General features: G+C 49.6%; 1 protein-coding gene across 3 annotated transcripts in view; it reads left to right on the top strand.

Moving 5' to 3' along the window:
- The window catches only part of TRPC3 (transient receptor potential cation channel subfamily C member 3), a 69932-nt gene that overhangs the window by 28923 nt on the left and 19200 nt on the right, over window positions 1–21809 (top strand). For all 3 annotated transcript variants that reach the window (XM_054716766.1, XM_028135394.2, XM_008158652.3), the window contains 6 exons: window positions 7481–7645; window positions 10281–10497; window positions 12395–12628; window positions 14554–14818; window positions 19035–19230; window positions 20498–20707. In XM_054716766.1, the coding sequence (XP_054572741.1) occupies window positions 7481–7645; window positions 10281–10497; window positions 12395–12628; window positions 14554–14818; window positions 19035–19230; window positions 20498–20707 (1287 nt within the window). The remainder of the gene's footprint in view (window positions 1–7480; window positions 7646–10280; window positions 10498–12394; window positions 12629–14553; window positions 14819–19034; window positions 19231–20497; window positions 20708–21809) is intronic.

Here is a 21809-nt window from a genome sequence, read left to right as displayed (position 1 = left end):
TTCAGACGCGTTTGGAAATCTGTCTGGATTCATGCACAGGTCTTGCAGTGCGCATCTCTTCTCTTGAGCACCCGAGAGGGAAGCAGGGATTCCGCTTGTCACAGGTTCTCAGTCATGGCTTTGAAAGTGTCCGTGAGCAGAGACAGCTCGTCTGCAGATGTGTCTGTTACCCAGCTGTCTCTCAGAGTGCAAGTCCTCCTGCATGTCCATCTTAAATAAATGGGTGTGGAGACCACAGTGTAGGAGGTGTCATTAGTAATAAACGTGCTGTCAGTCAACTATCAGGTAACAACAGCCAAAAGAATACATGTGGCCCTCCTCGGTGTGGCTCAGTGGGTAGAGCATCAGCCTGCAGACTGAAGGGTTCTATTCCGGTCAAGGGCACATGCCCGGGTTGCGGGCTCGATCCCCAGTGTGGGGCGTGCAGGAGGCAGCCTATCAATGATTCTTTCTCATCATTGATGTTTCTATCTCTCTTTCCCTCTCCCTTCCTCTCTGAAATCAATAAAAATACATTTTAAAAAAGATATATTAAATATGTATATATTTATTATATATATTTTTTTAAAATAATATATGTGGAACTGAAAGGAGAGTTAAGACTTTGAGATGTCCTGGTTTGTTTGTTTGATGCTATACAATGAATATTAGTTAAAGTCTTTGATTTGGAATGCTCATTTGGAAAATGTACAGAAGAACCCTATTCTGGAATGCCCCAAAGCCCCAAGTTCTATTTTTTTCTCTCTCAAAGGCTTCCTGAATTGTTCTCAGCACTCACCCATCTCCACTCCAGCAAAGAGGGAAAACACCCACCCACTTCTGACGCCCTTTCCCCCACCTTCTCCTTTCTATTCCCCAAGAAAAACCTCCTCTCAGATTATAAGGATGCATGTCCCCTCTCCCCGGCCGGCCCCTCCCCCCAACACACACACGCTGTGGCCCTGAGGTGCCTATGGCTACATGAAAGGCACTGGGATTTCAAGATAACTTTGTGTTATAGAATTTTCCCCGCATAAAAATATAAACGCATATTTATTCACATCAGCCCATAATTCCACCAAGGAAACCAGTTTTATGTAACGGGCGGCTGCTAGGGTCCATAAGAGACTCAGCAAGTGTCTCCTGCCATCTGCCCAGATCTCCCCCCCACCCTCTCCCCCCTCCTTTCCTCCCCCCCCCCCCCCCCCCCACCCCAGCTCAGGTTCTGGGTCTACGACTCCTGTCTGGGCTCGGAGCTGTCGGAGCTCGGGAATCGCACCACGGGTTCAGCCAGGCCTTAGAGACTCGATGGCAGTTAATCAAGAAAACGAAAATATGAAAGATCTGCATAGCAGGGGTCTCAACATGAATTTAATGATTATGTGGGAAAGAACATTCCAAAATAAAAGCAGTAGAGGGAATAACAAAGCAAAAATATAAATAGTTTGATCACATGCAGCCTAAAACCCTGTACACTGGAAAGATCTGGGAGAAACATTTTTCTCAATTATAACTTATAATGGATTGCTATTCTTAATATCAAACGAGCTCAAACAAATTTATGAGAAAAATTTTCAGAGCTCCATAGAAAAATAAGGTAAGAGCTTGAACAGGTAATTCACAGAAGAGAAAATTAAAATGGCTAACAAACATTTAAAATTTTCAAGCACCTTGGTAACAAAGGAAATGCATATTAAAATACAAATACTATTTCACCTCTCTTAAATTATTAAATAATGAAAACTTATACGATTCTTAATGCTGCTGCTGTAACGGGCTATCAGATGCTACTGGCGGGAAACAGTAATGTGCTTTTCATCAGGAATTTTGAAGACTGTTCATCATTTCTAAGGAGTCTACAAGGGAAATAACACAGCTGGAAAGATGGTAAATACTGTTCCTGTTCATAGGGTTTTCTACGTTCTTCTACCACAAGAGAACGGAAGATGAAATTGGATTTTTTTGAAAATGGGTACAAGAAAAAAACAAACATGAATTATTTTTAAATTAGAATTAGGGACTGTTTGCCCCCCTGCCCCAAGTCCTGAGTTCTAGTTCTGTCTGTCCATCTTCTGCGTGACGTAAAGAGGAATGCCAGTCCCCTGCACCCACAGGCATACCAAGACTTCTGCCTGTCGCTAGTAGCTATTGTAAGAAAGCCCTTGGCAAAGACAAGAGACACCAGATCTTCCTGAAAAAGGGCTCTGAGGAGGCGGGGACCTGTCCTCAGTTCCCCCCGCTCTCCCCTTTCCCCCATGGGGGGATTAAGTGTAAGGAGACAGCCGCCAGAGGAGACACGCAGCAGTGTAAACACAGAAAGCTCTCCCCGGCACCTGCAGAGAAAGCTCAGAGGTGGAGCCTCGCAGCGAGACACGGGGGACACACGCGGCAGAGACTCTGGGCGCCCGTGCGGCAGGGCCCTGACCCCGCGCCGGCAGCCTCCGCCGGCCTGTGCCCAGGCACCGGGAGGTGGCAGAGCAGTTCACACCCGGTGGGCTCGAAATCCAGAAAACGAACCGTGCACGTTTTCCGTTTATGCATCACAATTCAGGAACTTTAAAAAGAAGGTGGAATGATCTAGGTTGTATCCACAGGAATGTTTTCTTTTAAATTGTATGAACTGAGGCTCCAACAATGAAATTAAAAGCAAAACGGAACATTCCCACCGTGTTCTGCGCCCCAGTGTCCCCACGAAGATAGTTCTGGTCAAGGCGGATTTCATGAAAACGTAGTGTAACGTGAATTTTTTCTTAATAGTCTGCCACGAATGGGGGTTCAGTTTACAACCTATTAGTCAACTTGGCAGGAAAAAGGTGTTTTCTCAATGCTACAGTCATCTTGTTCCATGGAAAGACTGGGATTTTCTTATGTGTCAATCATTCTTCCTTTAAATCAGGAAACCTCGAATAAGGGTATTATTTTTGGAATGATTTCAATTTGCTGGTCCACTGACGTTAGGAAACAGCACACGTGTTCTCCCAGCCACTAGGACTGGCGGGCAGTGGCAGGGGTGCTTCAGGAGGTAAACCAGTCCAGAGATAGAGGTCACTGCCCTGTTTTGAAGTCATTAAAAAGAGCAAAACTCATCTCCGAGAGGGATTAGCTTTTCTGCCCTCACTTGCTACTGTTGCATCGGTTTCATTTTCTTTTTCAAATGGTCCTTGTGTGTCCGTATTAGGTTAAAATCACTGGGGAAAATATCTATTTGTGTTTTTTCCGTGGATTAAAAGAAGTCAACAGCCCTGGCTGGTTTGGCTCAGTGGTTAGAGTGTCAGCCTGTGGAGCGCTGGCCCACTGACTGAAGGGTCTCAGGTTTGATTCCAGTCAAGGGCGTGTACCTCAGTTGCAGGCTCAAATCCCTGGCCCTGGTTGGGGCATGTATGGGAGGCAATCAATCGATGTGTCTCTCTCACATTGATGTTTCCCTGTCTGTGTCTCTACCCCTCCCTTCCACTCTCTCTAAAAATAAATGGGGGTGAAATTCAACAGATGCCATATGGTGATGTTTATTATCTCAATTAAGAAGAGGGAAAAATTAGTAGTATAGGAAGTATACCTGTTAAGCTGAAGAGTAAAGTATGACAAGCTGCAAACATCGTATTTAACATAGATTAAGGATCTGCACTATGTGAACAAGTCACAGTGAGTCAAAGATGGATCACCCTCTTGTGTCACGTGGAAAGGATGGATTTCCATCAAGTCTTTGAGTCAATGTAACCTTATACACTATAATTAATGCCATAAAGCACATCTTCAAATTTAAAGAGCAGCTGGAGGAGGAGGCGTGGGAAGAGGGAGCCATACTACAACATGAGTACTTCTGTCCTCAAGAGTTCAAAAGTTATGAAAGACCCTCGAGAGTTCAAAACCTACCAAGGACACTTGTAAGTGGGACATTTGTCCACCAATTCCATACGGACAAGTCACCTGTCTGTTAACTCCGTAGGCATTTTCTGACTTGATCAAACCCTCGGCCTAAAAAAAGTGCTTCCCAAGCGGTAATCTGATCTGCTGACATCGAATCCTCTACCTGTGGATTTCCCAGGATGCACCACTCCCCATGCCAAGCCAAGCCTGGCTGCAGTCACAGGCCTGCCTTTTATTTGCCTCCATCCAACTTCCCACAAATGCAGACCCTCTAAACACCAAGGCATTTGGACCAACATTCAAATTAAGACTGTGTTAAATGCTGACTATTTATCTTGACAAGCATATGAGTCCAGGTCTCCATTCTAATAACTTTTCTCGCATTTATTTATTAGGTATATCTGCTACCCATCTCAATCTCTAGTGCAGGACAGTGTCAAATGCTGCTTTTGACTAATTAGGTCAGGCAAAGACTCAAAGCCTCCAGAGACTGCCTCTGTCTACAGACTAATATAATTGTGTCTTGATTTGCCCTCAGGCAATCATCCACAGGTGTGGCAAGAGTGTTTTTCAATAGGGTAGGGCAATTGCTTCTGCCTGGAGGCTGTTATTCTCAGTCTCTTAATGGGCCTCAGAAACTCCCAAGTCCTGAGGCAAGGTGTTTTCTAATAGGGTGGGGCAACTACATTACCCCCAGGTAAAAATCACCTGCATAGCAAAGGTCTGCGTGAGAAAGATGACCTCCCCAGTGTGAGGGAATGATTCAGCACAGGAAATGGGTTCTAACTCCAGAGCCCCCAATCCTGGCTTCTGCTCACACAGCTCCAGTCCACTCTGCCCTCCCTCTGCTGGAGCACAAGGTGGGTGGCTGCACAGAAAATTTTGTGCATTAGCTCTTTAAGAGGGTGCCTGGATTTCCAGCCGTTTCTCTCCCTGGCAGACAGCAACCCCGTGTGCTACTTTTCACAGCCAGATGTTGTGTGGGTACCCTTCTCAATTCTGGTGCTCTCTGCTGGGGGGCCCAGCTTGGGGATTAGGCCCCAGAGTTCTCAGTGGAACCCCCACAGCTGAGATATCTCTCCAGAACTTCAGTTGCTGTTTGTTGAACCCGGCCAGCCCTTTCACACCTCTGCCCCTCCTACCAGTCTCTGTGCAGTCTCCACTTTCAGTCCGTGGTTATCGGGGTTCTCTCTAACTACTCTTCAGTTGATTATTCAAGATGGTTGGATTTTTTTTGCATTTTAGTTGTAATTCCAGTTTGGTCCTGGGAGTGTGTCTGTGTAGCATCTACTTACTCCACCACCATTTTTAATCTCCGCTTTTCTCACATTTAGTGATAGCTTGCTGTGTGCCTGAGATCAGGACCACTCTTCACTTAAGGCAATGCTGAATGCTTCCATTTCATCTCCTTGTACCAAAGGCCTAAGCTCATGGGAGGGATTATGACATGTTGAAGGGTGAGTGAGTGAGTGAGTGAGTGAGTGAATGAGACAGGGACTGTAGAGGGGATGAGGATTTCTCACATAGAAGGAGGGGTGAAGCAGGAAGGAAGTGATGCTTAGACACAGGGCAGAAGTGGAAATTTGGAGTTCTCAAGAATCTTAGGAAATTGCCACAGAGACCTCCAGAAGCCCTCCACCTAGTATATATCCACACATGTATCATGAGTTCAAATAATGTCTGCATTGACCTTGAAATACTATTTTCAAAAATCAGAACGTTGGAAAAGTGACAGATCTTGAGTTTGGAAAGAAGGTCTCACTCATATTTACTTCGTGGCTGGCAGTGCCCACTGACCCTCGGGACCTGGGATTTTTATAAGTGAATGGAAAGGAACGTACAGGTTCCAATACTCCTTTTCACATTGAGCTCATCAACAAGAAAAGATAGCATCTTCTTTTTTGTACTTCTGACTCTCCCAAACCCTACCAGTTTGTATTACTGAAAAAATTTCAGTTAAGTATCTCAAATCTAGTACTTGGAGACTCATCCTCAACCACATCTGTCTCTCCTGCAAAGAGGCACCATGGCTGCCGCCAGAGTGGCCACCACGGGCTTCCAGAGGGCGGGCACAGGGCGGGCGAGAGGAGGTCTGGGGGAAATTGTGCCTCCACTGCCCACCCTGGGGGATGAGGTTTTATTTTTTATTTTATTATTTTAATGAAAAGAAACTATAAGCCAGGAAGTGGAAACCTCTTCATTGCCCTGTAGGCGTGCTCTTGATAAATAGTCAAATAACGTTGGAATTACCTAGAGCCACTACAAGCTTTAGGATCGGGAACTAGGACTTGATTAGAGATGAGCCCTCTGCCTGGTGGGGACTGTGGCTGCTCCCTTTTCCTCTCAGATTTCACACAAACATCTCACGGGTGCCTCCTACCTGGTTCATTGTTATTGTTTTGTTTTGTGGAAGACAGCCATACTTTGACTTTAGTAGCTCTTTACTAAAGATACTTTTACTTTAAGACTCTTTTTAAAAATATGTTGGCACTTGTCCTAGGTGTTTGGCTCAGCGGATAGAGCATCGTCCTATGGACTGAAGGGTCCCAGGTTCGATTCCATTCAAGGGCACATGCCCGGGTTGTGGGCTCAATCCCTTGTAGGGGGGTGTGCAGGAGGCAGCCCATCGATGATTCTTTCTCATCATTGATGTTTCTATCTCTCTCCCCTCTCCCAAATCAATACAAAAATAAATAAAAATATGTTGGCACTTATAGTTGACTTGTGAATGACCCTGAATAATTCCTGAGCCTGGGCAAACTGCACCTGGCCATTCAAAGAGACAGACCCAGTTCCAAAGGGCACCCTTTGGCGTCGGCCTGATGACAAGTCCATTCTGCTCCCCGAAGAAGGACAGGGCCTTAAAGGAGTCCCAGTTCTCCCAGAGAGCTGCAGGCAGGTGACTTGGCAAAACTGGGTGGCAAAATAAAACATGATGTCGGGGATGAAGTTGGTATAATTTGCTCATTTTTCCTGATGAGAATTATAAAATCGCTACGGGAGATAAATGTTTGGGGTGGGGTGGGTTCTGACCTGTGATAGAGGAAGCCATAAAAAGAGGACAGATTACCGCATAGGAAGGACGTGACCTTTGGGCCAGCTCCCGGACCCGTGCAGCGTGCACCGAGCATAACGCCTGCAGGTTCACCGACTTCTCGCAAATCTTTTGCAGATTTGCGGTGGTCGTGCGTATGTACATGTAGGCCACATCATGAATATATTTCCCCACGAGTAGCATGTTAGGAGCTGCTCGTGAACCGTAGCCCATGTCGCTCTTGCCCATTGTCTGCAACAAGCCAAGCCACCGCTTCCTTCCATCGGAGCTGAATGCAGGTAAGCTGGCAGGCAGCAAGCTGGGCCGCCTGTCCACGGAGGAGATGTGCCACCCGTTCCAGAGAGGAGCCTGCATGCTGGAGAGCTCCACGTGGAAAGAACCGTGGCCCAGGGCGACATCCGCTTTACCCTCCTGTTTCCACTTCGGCTCTTCCGTTAGTTCCAGAGCAATTTGGAAAAGCCATTGGGAATGCGTGCATTCTGGGCACATGTGCACTAATATCTAGGATGTTAACCTTAACCTTCAGCAGTTGCACTGTGGACGATGTATGGTAACCCGCCTCCCTCTCTCTCCCCCCAGTTTGTGGCTCACCCCAACTGCCAGCAGCAGCTCCTCACCATCTGGTACGAGAACCTCTCAGGACTGCGGGAGCAGACCATAGCCATCAAGTGCCTGGTGGTGCTGGCGGTGGCCTTGGGCCTCCCGTTCCTCGCCATCGGCTACTGGATCGCACCGTGCAGCCGGGTACAGCTCTCCGACCTGTTTCCTCTGTGGTTGGTGTGCCTTGTCCTCCTGAAAGGAAAAAGCTTCCTCCTTAAGGCTCTTGTCCGTTTCACCCTGAGCGTTAATTGCCTCAGGAACACGAATGCTGCTTTTGAGTGACTGGGTCAGTTCTAACGGGGGATGAGAGAGGACTCGGTGCCGCGGGGTAGATGGCCTTGCAGGCACGTGATGCTTTGGCTTTTAAGATAAAATTGCTGCTGGAGTGAAGCTGCGTATGTTCTCATTCTGTTGGCAGCTTAATCCATAGAGAGCCGCTGGGCCAGCCGTGGGCGGACAGGGGGCGGCCCTGCCACAGGGGACCACGACCCACCAGCCTGACAGCCGGCGGCGCTCGCCTGGACCTGTCCACGCCACGTGGCTGAGTGTATTAAGCCCAGTTGCCAATGTGGTGTTATCCAGAGTCTAAGAAAGTGCATGTCAGGTTCCCAAGCTCTTTGTTCTTCAGAGGGAGGGAAAATGTAGCGTTGGGTTGTGGGGGGTTCGGAATTTTTTGATGGTTTTTTATTTTGCTTGAATTCGTTTTGTTCACGACTTTTCTCCCTTTCTCCACGTGCCAGTGTGGAGCTCATCTGACTGTGCCCCAGGGGACCCCTGAGCCAGACGGGGAAGGAGTGCTGGGCAGCTTACGGGATCTGCGTTAGGCGCGTAGAGGGCACTGCCAGGGACGGGCGCTGTTCGGAGATCCCGTAATCCTGTTTTTACATTCCCAAATCTGGTTTTGTTTAAATCAGAGGCAGTTTCAGGCAAAATGAGTCAAGGCCACTTACGAGCGACCCTGGAAATCCGTCATCCGTCTGGCTCAGCAGCCTCCCGGCAGAGTCCTGCGCTGTGGGCACCGTCCATGCGCGGCGGTATCCATCCAGCTCCCTCCTGCTGGAGCTGCCCGTGCGATTCAGGGCGGAAAGTTTGCATTTTGATCCGTTTCGGTGACTCGACTGAGTTCCTTGGTTATGTATCATGGAAAAGTCTCATCTGATTTCTCAAATGCATGAGCGCTTAAGACTAAAAACTATAAATACTGTGAGAGAGCATGCCTTAAAGCAACAGTCACATCCCACCCAAATAGCTTCCCTTTCTGGGGCAAAGGAACGGGAGCTCAGGTTTATCCGTGCTTGTCCCTCAGGGCGGCCTGATCGTGGGAACTTGCACCCTCAGTCCACTCCCCTTTTTCTCTTCGCTCATAGAAGCCCCGCTCCCCGTGTGGGGACGCCCAGCTGGGAGGGGAGGGAGGACACAGCGTGGTTCCTTCCCACATTTACACCTGCCACACACCATCTGCCTGATGGTGAAAGACAGCCTGGCAAGAATGCTCTGCACACACCCCGTTTGCAGCACCGGCCGGCTGCTTCCCTTTCATGTTATTTGAAGTCTTTAAAGACCAACCTTTTGGAGACTTGGCAGCTCCCAAGGAAAGGAGCCGTACCCCCTCGCCCACCCGCCCGCGAATGCCCAGCTGCCCAGCAGCACAGCGGTGTGAGCGTCACGTTCGTTTTCCTGTGGAAAATGTCGCGCTGGTCTGCGTGCCTTCGTGGTCGGCCCCGAAGCGCCCGGCCGCCCTCGGTTATTTGTTGACGTCACGTTAAGGACGTGGATGTACGAAAACATCTGTTTGCGTTTGCGGTCCTTTCGATGTGAACCACGGGGCTTTCTGAGGTCACGGACTGAGCGGAACCGTGGGGTTTGAGTGTGAGGGATGGAGAACTTACGTGATAAACCCACCGAATGTACCCAGTCCGCGGACCGCGGAAGCCCTGGGGACAGGAGGAATGGTTTTCATTTCTCCCCGAACTCGGGGCTTCTGAGGACATCCTGTCACGTGGGATTTGAAAGGATCGACCTTAGAGTAATTATAAACGGAGCTGTAAGGTGCTCTTGCACTATTTATACGATTTTCCAACTCGGGGATGGGTGACTTTCACTTAAATTAACCTACTTAGAGGGTTAATCATTTGTATCTCCCTCTTCTCATTGGGATAGTAACAGATAAAACATTTATCCCGATGATAACATCTTTTGCCTTTTTTCTATCATACGAAGCACAACTTGATGTTGGAATGTTTAGAAAAGAGGACTACAGTTTACTTCTGCAGTAGTAAGATTTCTTTTTAATCTTCCAAGTGTTATTAATGTGCTACAGACACGTCATAACATTTCAGTTGTAAATGAACGAATTTATCTACTAATTTATCATAACATTCCAGTGATACAGCGGTAAAGGATTACACGCTACACACGTGGGACTGCTCTTCCGGGACTCTGAGGCCCTTGGCCCTGCTTAGTCTCTCGATGTAAAAATGAGAATCACCAGGGTGTGGCCGGTGACTTCAGAAATGCGTCTGTGAACGTGGTCGATCCTAAGGCACATTGGATATTTAGAAACAGTGAAGTCTGAAGGCTTCTTAAGTTATTTTCTGGAGGAAGCATCCCCGAAAAGGAGTCATTTTTATAACCGAGAGCTTTTCAGAAACAGGAACAAAGCTTTGAAAGTGTTCTCATTCCATCTGTTGGGTTTCCTTACCCTGTATCATCATTTTCCTAAGTAGGAGCCAGATTTGCAGAAGTAAATTTTCTTTTCTTTGTTTTTGTTTCACCGCAGCTGGGGAAGGCCCTGCGCAGCCCCTTCATGAAGTTCGTGGCGCACGCGGCTTCTTTCATCCTCTTCCTGGGCCTGCTTGTGTTCAACGCCTCAGACAGGTTCGAAGGTGTCAGCACGCTGCCCAACGTCACGGTCCTCGACTATCCCAGGCAGATCTTCAGGGTCAAGACCACCCAGTTCACGTGGACCGAGATGCTCATAATGGTTTGGGTCCTTGGTAAGCCTTGGATTTTAAGTGCTCTGATTTCTATCAAAAACAATGTCTAGCTCTGGCTGGTGTGCTCAGTGGTTAGAGCACCGGCCCAAGCATCGAAGGGTCTCAGGTTCGAATCCTGGTCCAGGGCATGTGCGGGAGGCAACCAATCAATGTGCCTCTCTCACATGGATGTTTCTCTCTCTGTCTCTTCCCCTCCCTTCCACTTTCTCTAAACAAAACAAAACAAAAAATCAGTGGAAAAAATATCCTCGGGTGAGGATTAACCAACCAACAAACAAAAAACAATATCTACATAATGATCATAATTTTCTCTCTTTTTTTATTGAATTTATTGGGGTGACATTGGTTAATAAAATGATACAGGTTTCAGGTATACAATTCTATAACACATCATCTGTATATTGTGCTGTGTGTTCACCACCCCAATGTCATTTTCCATTTAAAATGTTATTTTACATATATGGTGGCAGTATCACCATTGTTAGATTAGCAGAATAGCAACACAATCCAATAATTTGACAGCTTGATAATGCTACCAGGTATCCTAATACTAAATTTAAAGTGTTTATGAGTAACATAAAAATATTAATATACTATGTTCCTGAAATCTAACTTCGATTATTGAATAAAATGAAGGTTTTTAAATGTGACTCACTGATGATCAAATATTTCACTGAAATTCTTGTGGCGTCACCCGGTGGCTATCAGCTGATGCTGAAGAACATGGATACACCATTTCCGTTTGAGCTGATAGGAGAGTCCATTTTCAGCATGCAGTTTCTTTGTCTCACAGGGGCCCGTTTGGAATAGCTAGCCGTTAAAGTAAAAATTCTAGGCAATGCGAGAAACAGCGGAGATTGGAGCCAGTTTACCTATTGATCGCTAATCCCAAGTCCTTTCACCGTCCTCTCTATTTCCCCCAGCAAGGCTCCTGGTGTCTTCTCAGTTCCTGATTTAATAGGTTGCTTCCTCCCTCTCACTCACTCCTGTGGCCTCGATCTGGGACAAGTCGTTCTTTTAGACATTTTATTTTGAGCCATTGAGTTCCTTTTAAAAATTCCACAGTGGTTTCCCGTTACATCGTCAAGGCAAGGGGTGGTGTGTCCTCTGCTCCCAGGCAGCCTTTTCTGCCTTTAGTTTCCTCATAGCCTCCGGGCTCCCCCGCTGAAGGGCTTCGTTCCCCAGCGACACCGCCCTCCCCAGCGTGGAGCTGAAAGGAGGAGGGGTAGGGAGTGAGGGAGGCCTGATGGGGAAGCTGTCCTTTTGTTGTTAATCCTCACCTGAGGATATTTTCCCGTGGATTGGTTGCCTTCGCACACACCTAGACCAGGACCAGGGGTCAAGCCTGCAACCGAGGTCCATGCCCTACACCGGAATCGAACCTGGGACCCGTCAGTTCGCAGGCCGAAGCTCTTCCCACTGAGTCAGGCCGGCTAGGGCAGGTGGGAGGGAAGCTGTTCTTATTAAAAGTCTACAGGACGACGCTCACTTGGGGGCTATTTCTCCCCTAATCACTAGGGCTCGATAATGAGCAAGTGTCATTTTATAAAGATGAATTCTTCCTCCTCCGGAATTCTCCTGGGGTAAAACCCGTGACTTGGGGAGCCTTCCTGGGGTGTTTCCTCCTGCCGGCCCTCGCCCCTCTGTCTGAGTGGCAGCGTTGCTGGGCCCGCGAGTGGAGGTGTGTTTCACCGAATCCTAACTTGGGGGAGTGAGTCATTCCCGTGGGACCTTCCTCTTCCATCACCTCTTCCCAGGGAGCGGGCAGCCTGCTCCGTGGTACCCTGCACGGTGCTTCGCAGATGGGGCGTGTGTAGAGATGGGGCTGATGGTGGGCCCAGTAGGAGCTTCCCAGGCTGAGCCGCAAAGCCTCCCGGTGCCCCGTGTGTCGTGGCAGGAATGATGTGGTCCGAGTGCAAGGAGCTGTGGCTGGAAGGCCCGAGGGAGTACGTCGTGCAGCTCTGGAACGTGCTGGACTTCGGGATGCTCTCCATCTTCATCGCCGCGTTCACGGCCAGGCTCCTGGCTTTCCTCCAGGCAACGAAAGCGCAGCAGTACGTGGACAGCTACGTCCAAGAGAGCGACCTGAGCGAAGCCACGCTGCCCCCGGAGATAGAGTACTTCACTTACGGTGAGTCCTCGCCGCAGAGTCCTCGCGTTTCCCGCGGCGCCGGGAGCCGCATTTCGGAAGGGGATGTGGTGGGAGAGGTGAGTTGAGTGACTCTGGACGGTGGAGACAGCAGGAGCTTCAGAGCCGGGTTCCTGTCCAGGCTGACTCTCCAGGGCTGGGTGACTGTTCAAGTTCATTTACTCCCTGTGCCGTAGCTTTCACATCCACAAAAAGAAGGTGCTGAAAGGTGGGAGAAAAATCACCCTTAAGTCTGAGGACAGAGTTGACTCTCAGGGGCGCTGAGGACGGGAGCCTGTCTTGATGCGGGAAGTAGCTGGAGAAGGTGCTTGTGTGGGGATGCGTCCCTGAGGGCGTGTCTGCGAGGAGCTGACCGGTACCGGGGAGGTGCGCAGGGCGGCCACGAGATCAGAGGCTTGAGAACCGGCAGAATCCCGGAGAGGAGGCCGTGCCCTCCTCCAGGTGGCGCGGGAGGCGGAGGTGCCACGCGTCTGTGTCACAGAGCAGCGCGGCCCGGCCGATGCCCAGTGTGCGAGGACCCCGATGCCTGCCCTCCCAGCACGCCCCACGTTAGGGAACCGTAGCCTCCCTCCCCCCGAGGCAGGATCAGGCGCCCGCAACGAGCAAATGTTCCCATCGTTGCAAAATCTCAGATCTGGAAAAGACTAGGAATTACGGCCTCGCCTTCGTTTTACGGCTGAGGAAACCCAGGCAGAGTTCACGCGTGTTCCGACGTGAAGCGTGTCTGTAGGTGACACGGAGGCTTGCCTTGCAGCGCGGACGCGCAGCGTGTTAACCGCACTGAGCGGGCTGGCGTCTGCTCCAGCGCGTAGATGTGCATTTTACACGTTGTGACATCTAAGCGCGCTGCCTTGGAGCCGGTGAGCAAAGAGGTTTCTGTTCCAGGGAGACCAGACCAAAGAAACAAGTGATCGCCATTTGTAATTAAAGAATTAACTTGGTTGCATTTTTGTGTGGTATATACTTCAGGTCTCGATCACCCGTCTCTTTACATGTATTCATGTGTCGTTAATGGCTGTCATCTGAGGGGAAATTTGTGAATTCAGACCACACTGCTTATTATGTGTGTGATTTTGATCAAGTTTTTAACCTTTCCACGCCTTGTTGTCTGCATCTCTGAAAGGAGGATAACAATAACACCAGGTCTGTAGGGCTGCTGAAATCCCAGGGCCTGGTGCATAGTAAACACTCAATAAACGGTCCTTTTTATTGTTGTTGCAAAGGTGTGCTATGCCTGCCTTCTCCTGGGAGTGGCCCCGTTCACACAAAATCAGCCCCATCGCACTTCATTGGCCTTCCAGGGAAACAGTGTGCTGTGACCTTGAGAAGTGACCTTGAAAGGATGCTGGGGACCTCATTAGAACCGCTGTGGCTCAGTAGCAGTTTTCGTTTTCCAGGAACATGGTATCTTGTTCAGATACCGCGTCGACAGCACCATTGTGATCCGGAACATTCTCACGTCTCTAATTGTGACGTTTTACTTCATTAACTGCGAGACGAACTGATTCCCACGGTATACAGAAGTTTTGTGCCCCAAGTTTATAGGATGACAGACTTGTTGGCCGATAAACCATCAGTCAGGCCTGTCGTTTCGTCATCCTGACCGCCTGTGTCTCATGAAGCGTTTAACCTCCATCTTTCGCACTTAATTCTGTTTCTGCTCAATGCGGAGGCAGCTTCGTATCTCCACACTAGTGTTTTCTCCACTGGAATAATTCACGTGAGTGTAGGACTCATACATTTCTGCTTTAACTCGTCAAATAGAGCCCAGACCGTTCATTAAATCTAGAATAGTTTCGACGGAGACATGAACCACCTGCCTACAAGGTAGCGCCCAGTGGAGGTGTTGGCTTTGCACAGTTAGCAGTGAACGGAAAGGCCCATGTCTAACCTCCCTCTGTTTCCAGCCAGAGACAAGTGGCTCCCCTCCGACCCGCAGATCATATCGGAAGGACTCTACGCCATCGCCGTGGTGCTCAGCTTCTCCCGGATCGCCTACATCCTCCCCGCCAACGAGAGCTTCGGCCCCTTGCAGATCTCCCTGGGCAGGACCGTGAAGGACATCTTCAAGTTCATGGTCCTCTTCATTATGGTGTTTCTCGCCTTTATGATCGGCATGTTCATCCTGTACTCTTACTACCTTGGGGCCAAAGTAAACGCTGCTTTTACCACGTAAGTAAGATGTCTTGTAGGCGTGGCAGGGTGAGGAGAAATTCTAACACGTGTAGATGGAGCAAAGGAAAACTCTCAGTGATTATAATAGCGGTGTTTTTAAGAGAAGAAAAGACTCCATTGAAAACAGCGCCCGTGTGTACTGACATTGCTCCACAGATTCCGCTCTGAGCTTGCTGAGCAGTCGACCACAGGATGAGTCAGAATTCGGAAAAATCCTAGACAGAGTGGGCTATTTTGAGAGAGTTGAGTAGTAAAATTTTAATCCTGGATGTCTCTTACATTATGTATGACATTAAATTCAGTTTCATCATTTCGTAGCCATTACTGTTATTTCAAAAAAGCAGAGGGAGTCAAGCCAGAGAAATGATAGCTCAATGAGCACGGCCCACTGGAACGGGGACAGTGTGTCCTTCCTCTGCTCGGACTGGTCTCCGCAGTGCAGACTCCCCTCTCCCAGGAAGTCTTATTGATGAGCTCCCTTAGTCTTTGTCCCTGTAAGCTCTGTCAGCATGGAGACATGCAGACGTGAGGTTCGCTGTCACCCATGGGTTTGGCTGTTGTGGGGGGGCCCTCCCTCGGTACTGCAGGCCTTGCAGTGGGGAGGCCATGCCCTCCACCTCCCTTTGTGTCCTGAAATGTCCCACGGGACACCAGCTGGGCGGTCAGCACGTTCCCGACAGACTGAGACGGAGCCTCACGCCCTGCCAGGCATCACGTTGTTCAGAAATTAATTCTTTCAAGTCGTCAATAGAGAGCAGGTCTCGGGTGAATGAGACCTGAAGCTCTTGCTTTCAGTGAAGAAGATGTCTGTCTGAACCCAGTGGGAGGCGCACAGGGAGCCTGGAGGTTTCCTCCCGGCTGTGTGAGGACGGGCACCCGAGCACCGTGGGAGAACGCGGCTCGGAAACCAGGCGGCCTGGCTGCCGGTGCGGCCTGCTGGCGGCAGCCGTGGCCTCTGGCCGTTAACGTGTCTCTGTGTTAGTTTCATCATCCTAATATATATAAAGAGCTCGGTGGCGTCACGACCGAACGGGTGACCGGTCACCATGAAGTGCATGGAGCACCTCTCGGTCCCCCCTCTCCCCCAGCCCCCGAGCTGTTCACCATGAAGGGGGGGGGGGCGGGTGGGTGGGGGGGCAGGACTGGGGACTGTTGAGCGGCGGTGGCGGGCTGCTTCGCGGGGTGGCCGTGAGCTTAGTGGAGCAGTCACCCAGGCGGCGGTGAGTTTCATGAAGCAGTTTGCGGAGCAGTTGTGGGGTCGGGGAGCCTCACGGAGCAGTGGCGGGGCGGGGGGTGGGGAGTTTCACAGAGCGTCCAGTGGCGAGCTTCGTGGGGTGGCAGCAAGCTTCGCGGAGCAGTTGAGGGGCGGGGGGAGCCTTGCGGAGCCGTCGAAGGGCCGAGAGCATCACTGAGCAACCGGGGGCGGGGAGCTTCACGTAGCTCGCAGGGTGGCAGAGGCCATGTGACGGAGGCCAGGCTAGGCCTAGGGACCCTAACCGCGCACAGTTTCATGCGCGCTGGGCCTCTAGTTTTAAAAATAAGCACAAAAAGGCTTAAGGCAGGTTGTCGGGTGGGTTGTGTAGGTAATTTATAGAAAGCCTCTCGCCCACGGTGGGAGTAGGACCCGCCAGCACCCTCTCTGTCTCTCTGTCCCCTCCCACCAAGTAGATTCACACAGAGTCAGAGGGAATGAAGGGGGAGGGAGGGGTGCGCAAGGAGCAAGAGGAAGAAGGCGGGAATTCCGGGAGGCCGTGAAATTAATGGCAGGAACAGGGAGGTTGTAGTTTTCTGTCTCCTAGCACCCGCGCTATGACAGCACGCGGTCAAATCCTACCTAATAAAATGGTAATATGTAAATTACCATCACTCCGCTACGCCCACGATTGGGCCAGAGAGAGGCACAGGGGGTGGGACTTGGGGTGGCCGGGGTAGCCGATTGGGCCAGCAGGACGCTGAGCTCGCGTCTGCACCATGGCTGTGCTGCGGCACAGAAGGGGCCTCTGGGGCAGCAAGCTCACTTCCCGCCGCGGACCATCAAAAGCAGGGGAGCTGGGTGCCTGTCTGCTCCAGCACCAGCGGACAGGCACCCAGCTCCCCCACGATCGAAAGCGAAAGTGTGTAGGGGACCCAACACGTGCTTGATTCAATCATGCACTGGGCCTCTAGTGTTCTATAACAGAGGGTAGCTCTGTAGGAACAGGATTTTTATTCCGCCCCTACCCACGGGGCCCAGCACAACTTCTAGAACATAATAGGTGCTCCAGCAATATTGGTTGAATGAATGAATGAACAAACTAGTACTAAAACCTGTAAATCTATAGAATTGTTATTTAGAATCTGTTATAAGATATTTTTTAAAGTTTTCATAAATCTCTCTTTGGAAAAGGGTCTCACTTTTTTTTTAAGATAAGAATGTTATTCACCTCCGTATTGCTCTTTGCACAGTTTCCCAGAACACGTTGTACAGAGTAACACAAATGCTATGGTCCAAATGAAATACGGAATTCGTAACAGGAGGGTATTGTTCCTCAGAAGAAAGGCGACCCCGTGTGCTCTGGGTAGAACTGCAGCAATGAAAACACGCTCGGTGTCCGCGTAGGACGCGCTCTCAACCTTTCCTTTGCGATGGAGTCTACGTGTGTAGTTATTGAAGGGTTATTCTTGCTGCTCACAGACCAGCAGTTACAATGGGGTCATATGCTGAGACCAGCCGCATTCAGCTGGCAAAGCCCATTTAAGGGATAAACTGGGGCCTTTGTCTGGAGGGGTGGCAAGGCTATGTGCTCACTGCTGCATGGGACCAGGAGTCAGGAAGCAGATTATTTAAATTGAGGGAAAAGCAGAGGAATCTCTCCTTCTGTTGCCTCCTCTTCGTCTGCAGCCAGGCATACCTCCCAGCAGGTGCTAATCCCTGTGACATGGCTCACGGGAGCGGTGTCTGCCGTGAAAGCCTGACCCCTCACCTGGGACCGCAGCTCTGAGTGCCCCCCAGTTCCCAGGGGCAGGGGTTCTGTTGGGTACTTTCGGAGATTTTTTGCATAAACAAGAATATAAGTGTTTGTATACCCCTCTTTTTTATTCAAATTGTAGGCTATTTCACACTTGCTACATCTTACTTTTTTTTACTTAAGAATATATCATTTTGGAGCTCCAGTGGCGCAATCGGTTAGCGCGCGGTACTTATAAGAATATATCATTCTATATAGACGCCGGAGGATAGATCTGTGTCATAGCGTTTCGCCTATGGGTGTACAGAACTGTTTACCACGCCCTATGGGTGGGTGTCAGGGTGCTCTTTCTGCCCCACTGCCTCGCTGCAAGGAAGATGCTTGTGCATAGTTTTCTGGAAGTGGGCATATAATTTTAGTTCCGACCGTGTTCTACTTCAGAAAACCTGATTGAGATTCTGAACCACCTACAAGATCACACCCCAAACTTCCATCCTTCTAGGAGACAGGAATGGGCATCGTGGTAGAACTTCTTTCCCCAAAAAAGTCTACTCGGGAGACTTTTTCCCGGATAACTTACAGAACGGCTGGGCGTCAGCACCAAGTAACCACACGCTTCTGAAAACCTGGGAATAACTTCTGTTAAACATTGTAGTAAAACTAGAGGCCCGGTGCCTGAATCCGGGGCCCTCAGCCTCAGCCTGGTGGGGTCCCTCAGCCTGGCCTGCGCCCTCTCACAACCCGGGACCCCTCTGGGATCGGCTGAAACCGGCAGTCTGACATCCCCCCAGGGATGTAGTAGTGCGCACAGTGGCAGGCGGCCGGGAGGAGCCCAAGCCTGGCCAGGTGCCTCGCCAATCCCGTTCATCCCGGTCCCCCGCTGTGCCTGCCAGTAGCCGTGGCCACTCGGTAGCGCTGCTGCTGCAGCTGTGCTTGCCAGTCAAGGACGTTGTGTCTGGCGCCCATCCGTCAGCTGAGCGGCGTGCCACTGTGGGAGTGCACTGACCACCAGGGGGCAGTTCCTGAGTTGAGTGTCTGCCCCCGGGTGGTCAGTGAGTGTCATAGCAACCGGTTGAATGGTTGAATGGTCGAACGGTCACTCAGCGTTTTATATATATAGATAATTCCATTCTGGGGTTTATGATGGTATTTTATGATGACATTGGACATTGGTACAGTGGCCAGACCCTAACTTGTTTTTACTTCTGACTTTTTAACACGGAAAACTGTTCGCTTGCTGACGGTGTGCCTCATTCTTTCGACAGCGTGGAAGAAAGCTTCAAGACTCTGTTTTGGTCCATATTCGGGTTGTCAGAAGTGACGTCAGTTGTGCTCAAATACGATCACAAGTTCATAGAGAATATTGGATACGTGCTTTATGGAATATACAATGTGACTATGGTGGTCGTTTTGCTCAACATGTTAATTGCTATGATTAACAGCTCGTACCAAGAAATTGAGGTAAGCAGACTCCTACCCGTGGTCTGTCCTTGCCGTCGTTCTAATAACACAGCACATCTGCGTCGTGCCCTGTGGGTGGTCCAGCTCCTGGAAGCGAAGAGGCGGGGTGCGCCCAGGCCGTCCTCTGGGTTTTCCACCAGGAAAGACAGCCTGCACCTTCCTGTGTCTTCTAGGGGCACAGCGGGGCTCCCCACGGCTTTATCGTCACTCTCGGGGTCTGTTTCAGAAGTTTTGAAATTGGCGGCTGGAAGAAGTGCTAGGCATTGGGAGGTTGCTCTCTCCCCATTAGCCAGCCAGCCGTGAAAGGTCCTGGAGGGGCATTGCGAGGCATCTGGCAAACGTTGATGTTCTTTATCCAGTTGGAACTTGTACTGCTGTGGAAATCATTCTACTTTGGGTTTCGGATTGGGCTGGTTGGAAGCTCTCTTCACGGTTGTGTGTATGTTTTCTATGTCCTCCGGTTTAGTGTTCAGTAGCTTCTTAGGGCCTTGCTGTTTGTTAAGTCCATGGAGTCTCTCGGTGTGCTTTAGAGACACACAGTGCTATCAAAGCCGAAGCAAGGTCCGCCAGGTAGGAGAACTGTGGTACTTTGCATTCCTGCTTGTCTAGCGCGTGTGAACCAAGGTAGCCAACTTTTCCACTTTGGACCCCTTCCTGGTCGTTTCTCCTCTCCATCATTTCTCCCAGTAGGATGGTCACGCCTGTCACCAGGGGGCAGCGCTGAGGACCAAAGGAGATACAGAACAGGAACAGGCCGCTGAGGGCCTTGTGTGACATTTGAGGACATATGGCAGACTCATAAACGCCCAAGTGCAATTTCATCTGAGTACCGGTTTTCCCTTTGACCTGGGGGTATAGGATGCTGTATCTACAGCCTATTGGATGGGAGGGAGGGTGGCTAGGGAGTGGGGAACTATTGATGTTTGTACAGAATTGGCAGGGAGAGAGGATAATCTTCCCATCCTTCCTTGACCCTGAGTTTTTCTTGTGCTTTTCTTTGTGTCTTGGGTGGGGGCCAGAAATCCTTGTTAAATTTCAGTGGGTACACACAGAAGCATATGGAAGAGAAAAACAAAATAAAAAATGAGTATCAAGGAAGTTGATAGAATATTATGTAGAACAATAGAAATTATAAGCAGATAATTGTATATAAATCACTTATCTATTTCAAAAGCATAATTTAGGTTCATTGTAACACCCTGTAGAATCAATTACTAGAATTTTTAGTTTTTAAAATGAGTTCTGTCTTTTATGTCTTGTGACACAGGATGACAGCGATGTCGAATGGAAGTTTGCTCGCTCGAAACTTTGGTTATCTTATTTTGATGATGGAAAAACATTACCTCCACCCTTCAGTCTAGTTCCTAGTCCAAAGTCATTTGTTTATTTCATCATGCGGATCATTAATTTTTCCAAATGCAGAAGGAGGAGGCTTCAGAAAGACATAGAAATGGGGCTGGGGAACTCCAAGTCCAGGGTAGGTATCCGACGCTCCCCGCGGCCTGACGGGGAATGTGGTGTCTTTCTCCTGGTCTTTTGACGTGTGTCCAATAATTTTTCTGTGTGAACTTAGAAGATGTCGAAAGTATTGTCCATTCCACAGTCTTTCATAGACGGATGATTAATACTTTCCTAATGTGTCAAGAGGTCACTTAATCTATGCCTTGCTTTGGGTCATAATTTCACGTAAACTACCCGATTAAAATCAAACAAGAAATCCTTTAACTCGTTAAAAGTGAACAGAACACTCGGTTTCCTGTGTTACATGCTTATCAGCTGTTCTTCCAAAGTTGAAGCGTTTTAACTGAACGTTTTCCTCATGGTTGTATGGATGTTCGACACCACCATAGACTTCTTATCTGTACAGACCCTTTATTGGGCTAAAGACTCCTTTTCCCTTCAATGTTATAAAATCGATGCAGGCCCAAGAGCGTCCTCAAGTATTAACTGTAAATGCCCCTTCCGAAATAATCAAGAACGGTGTGTCCTTGAGTGGCCCCGGTCGAGTCAAACTCATCAATAGAGATGAGTTTCATGGTAACAGTTTATTACCATGAACTCAGTTTCCAGAGACAGAATTGGCATAGGACACAGGAAGACAGGGGCAGAACCGCAAATAATAGTGAGCAAGGCAGGTCGGAGGAAAGGGTGGGGCTAACATTCCTGCCTGAGGTTGTAAGAACCGCCTGCCGCTGGGAGCCGCAAGACAGCACTGTCCTCTCCAGGAAACCCAGGCCTCTGAGCCGAGCTGGGCCTGGTTCTCCGTGACGCTGGCCCAGGGTGGATTCGTGCGATTTCATTTCTCACCTTTGAAGACAGAGGTGCTTTCCAAGTCTAACCCCCTGGCAGCTCATTTCGTAGGAAGGTGGCCTTTGAAGCCTTTACACCTGGGTGTGGGTCCTTAAGGCCATGCATCTGCAAAGCAGTGATGGGTTGCGGCATCCCACGGTTTCAAACAATACCCCGTGCGTGCCCACCTAGAGGCAGTTTACTGTCAGGAAGAGGGCCTGGGCGTCTGACCGGGTTTGAATTCCGGGCTTACGGCCTATTAGCGAGTCCCCTGGGTAAAGTGCTCCGTC

Source organism: Eptesicus fuscus, chromosome 6, assembly GCF_027574615.1.
Source record: "Eptesicus fuscus isolate TK198812 chromosome 6, DD_ASM_mEF_20220401, whole genome shotgun sequence".
NCBI lineage: Eukaryota > Metazoa > Chordata > Mammalia > Chiroptera > Vespertilionidae > Eptesicus > Eptesicus fuscus.
The sequence above is the reverse complement of the archived record's forward strand: the minus strand, read 5'-3'. Positions and strand labels throughout refer to the sequence as shown.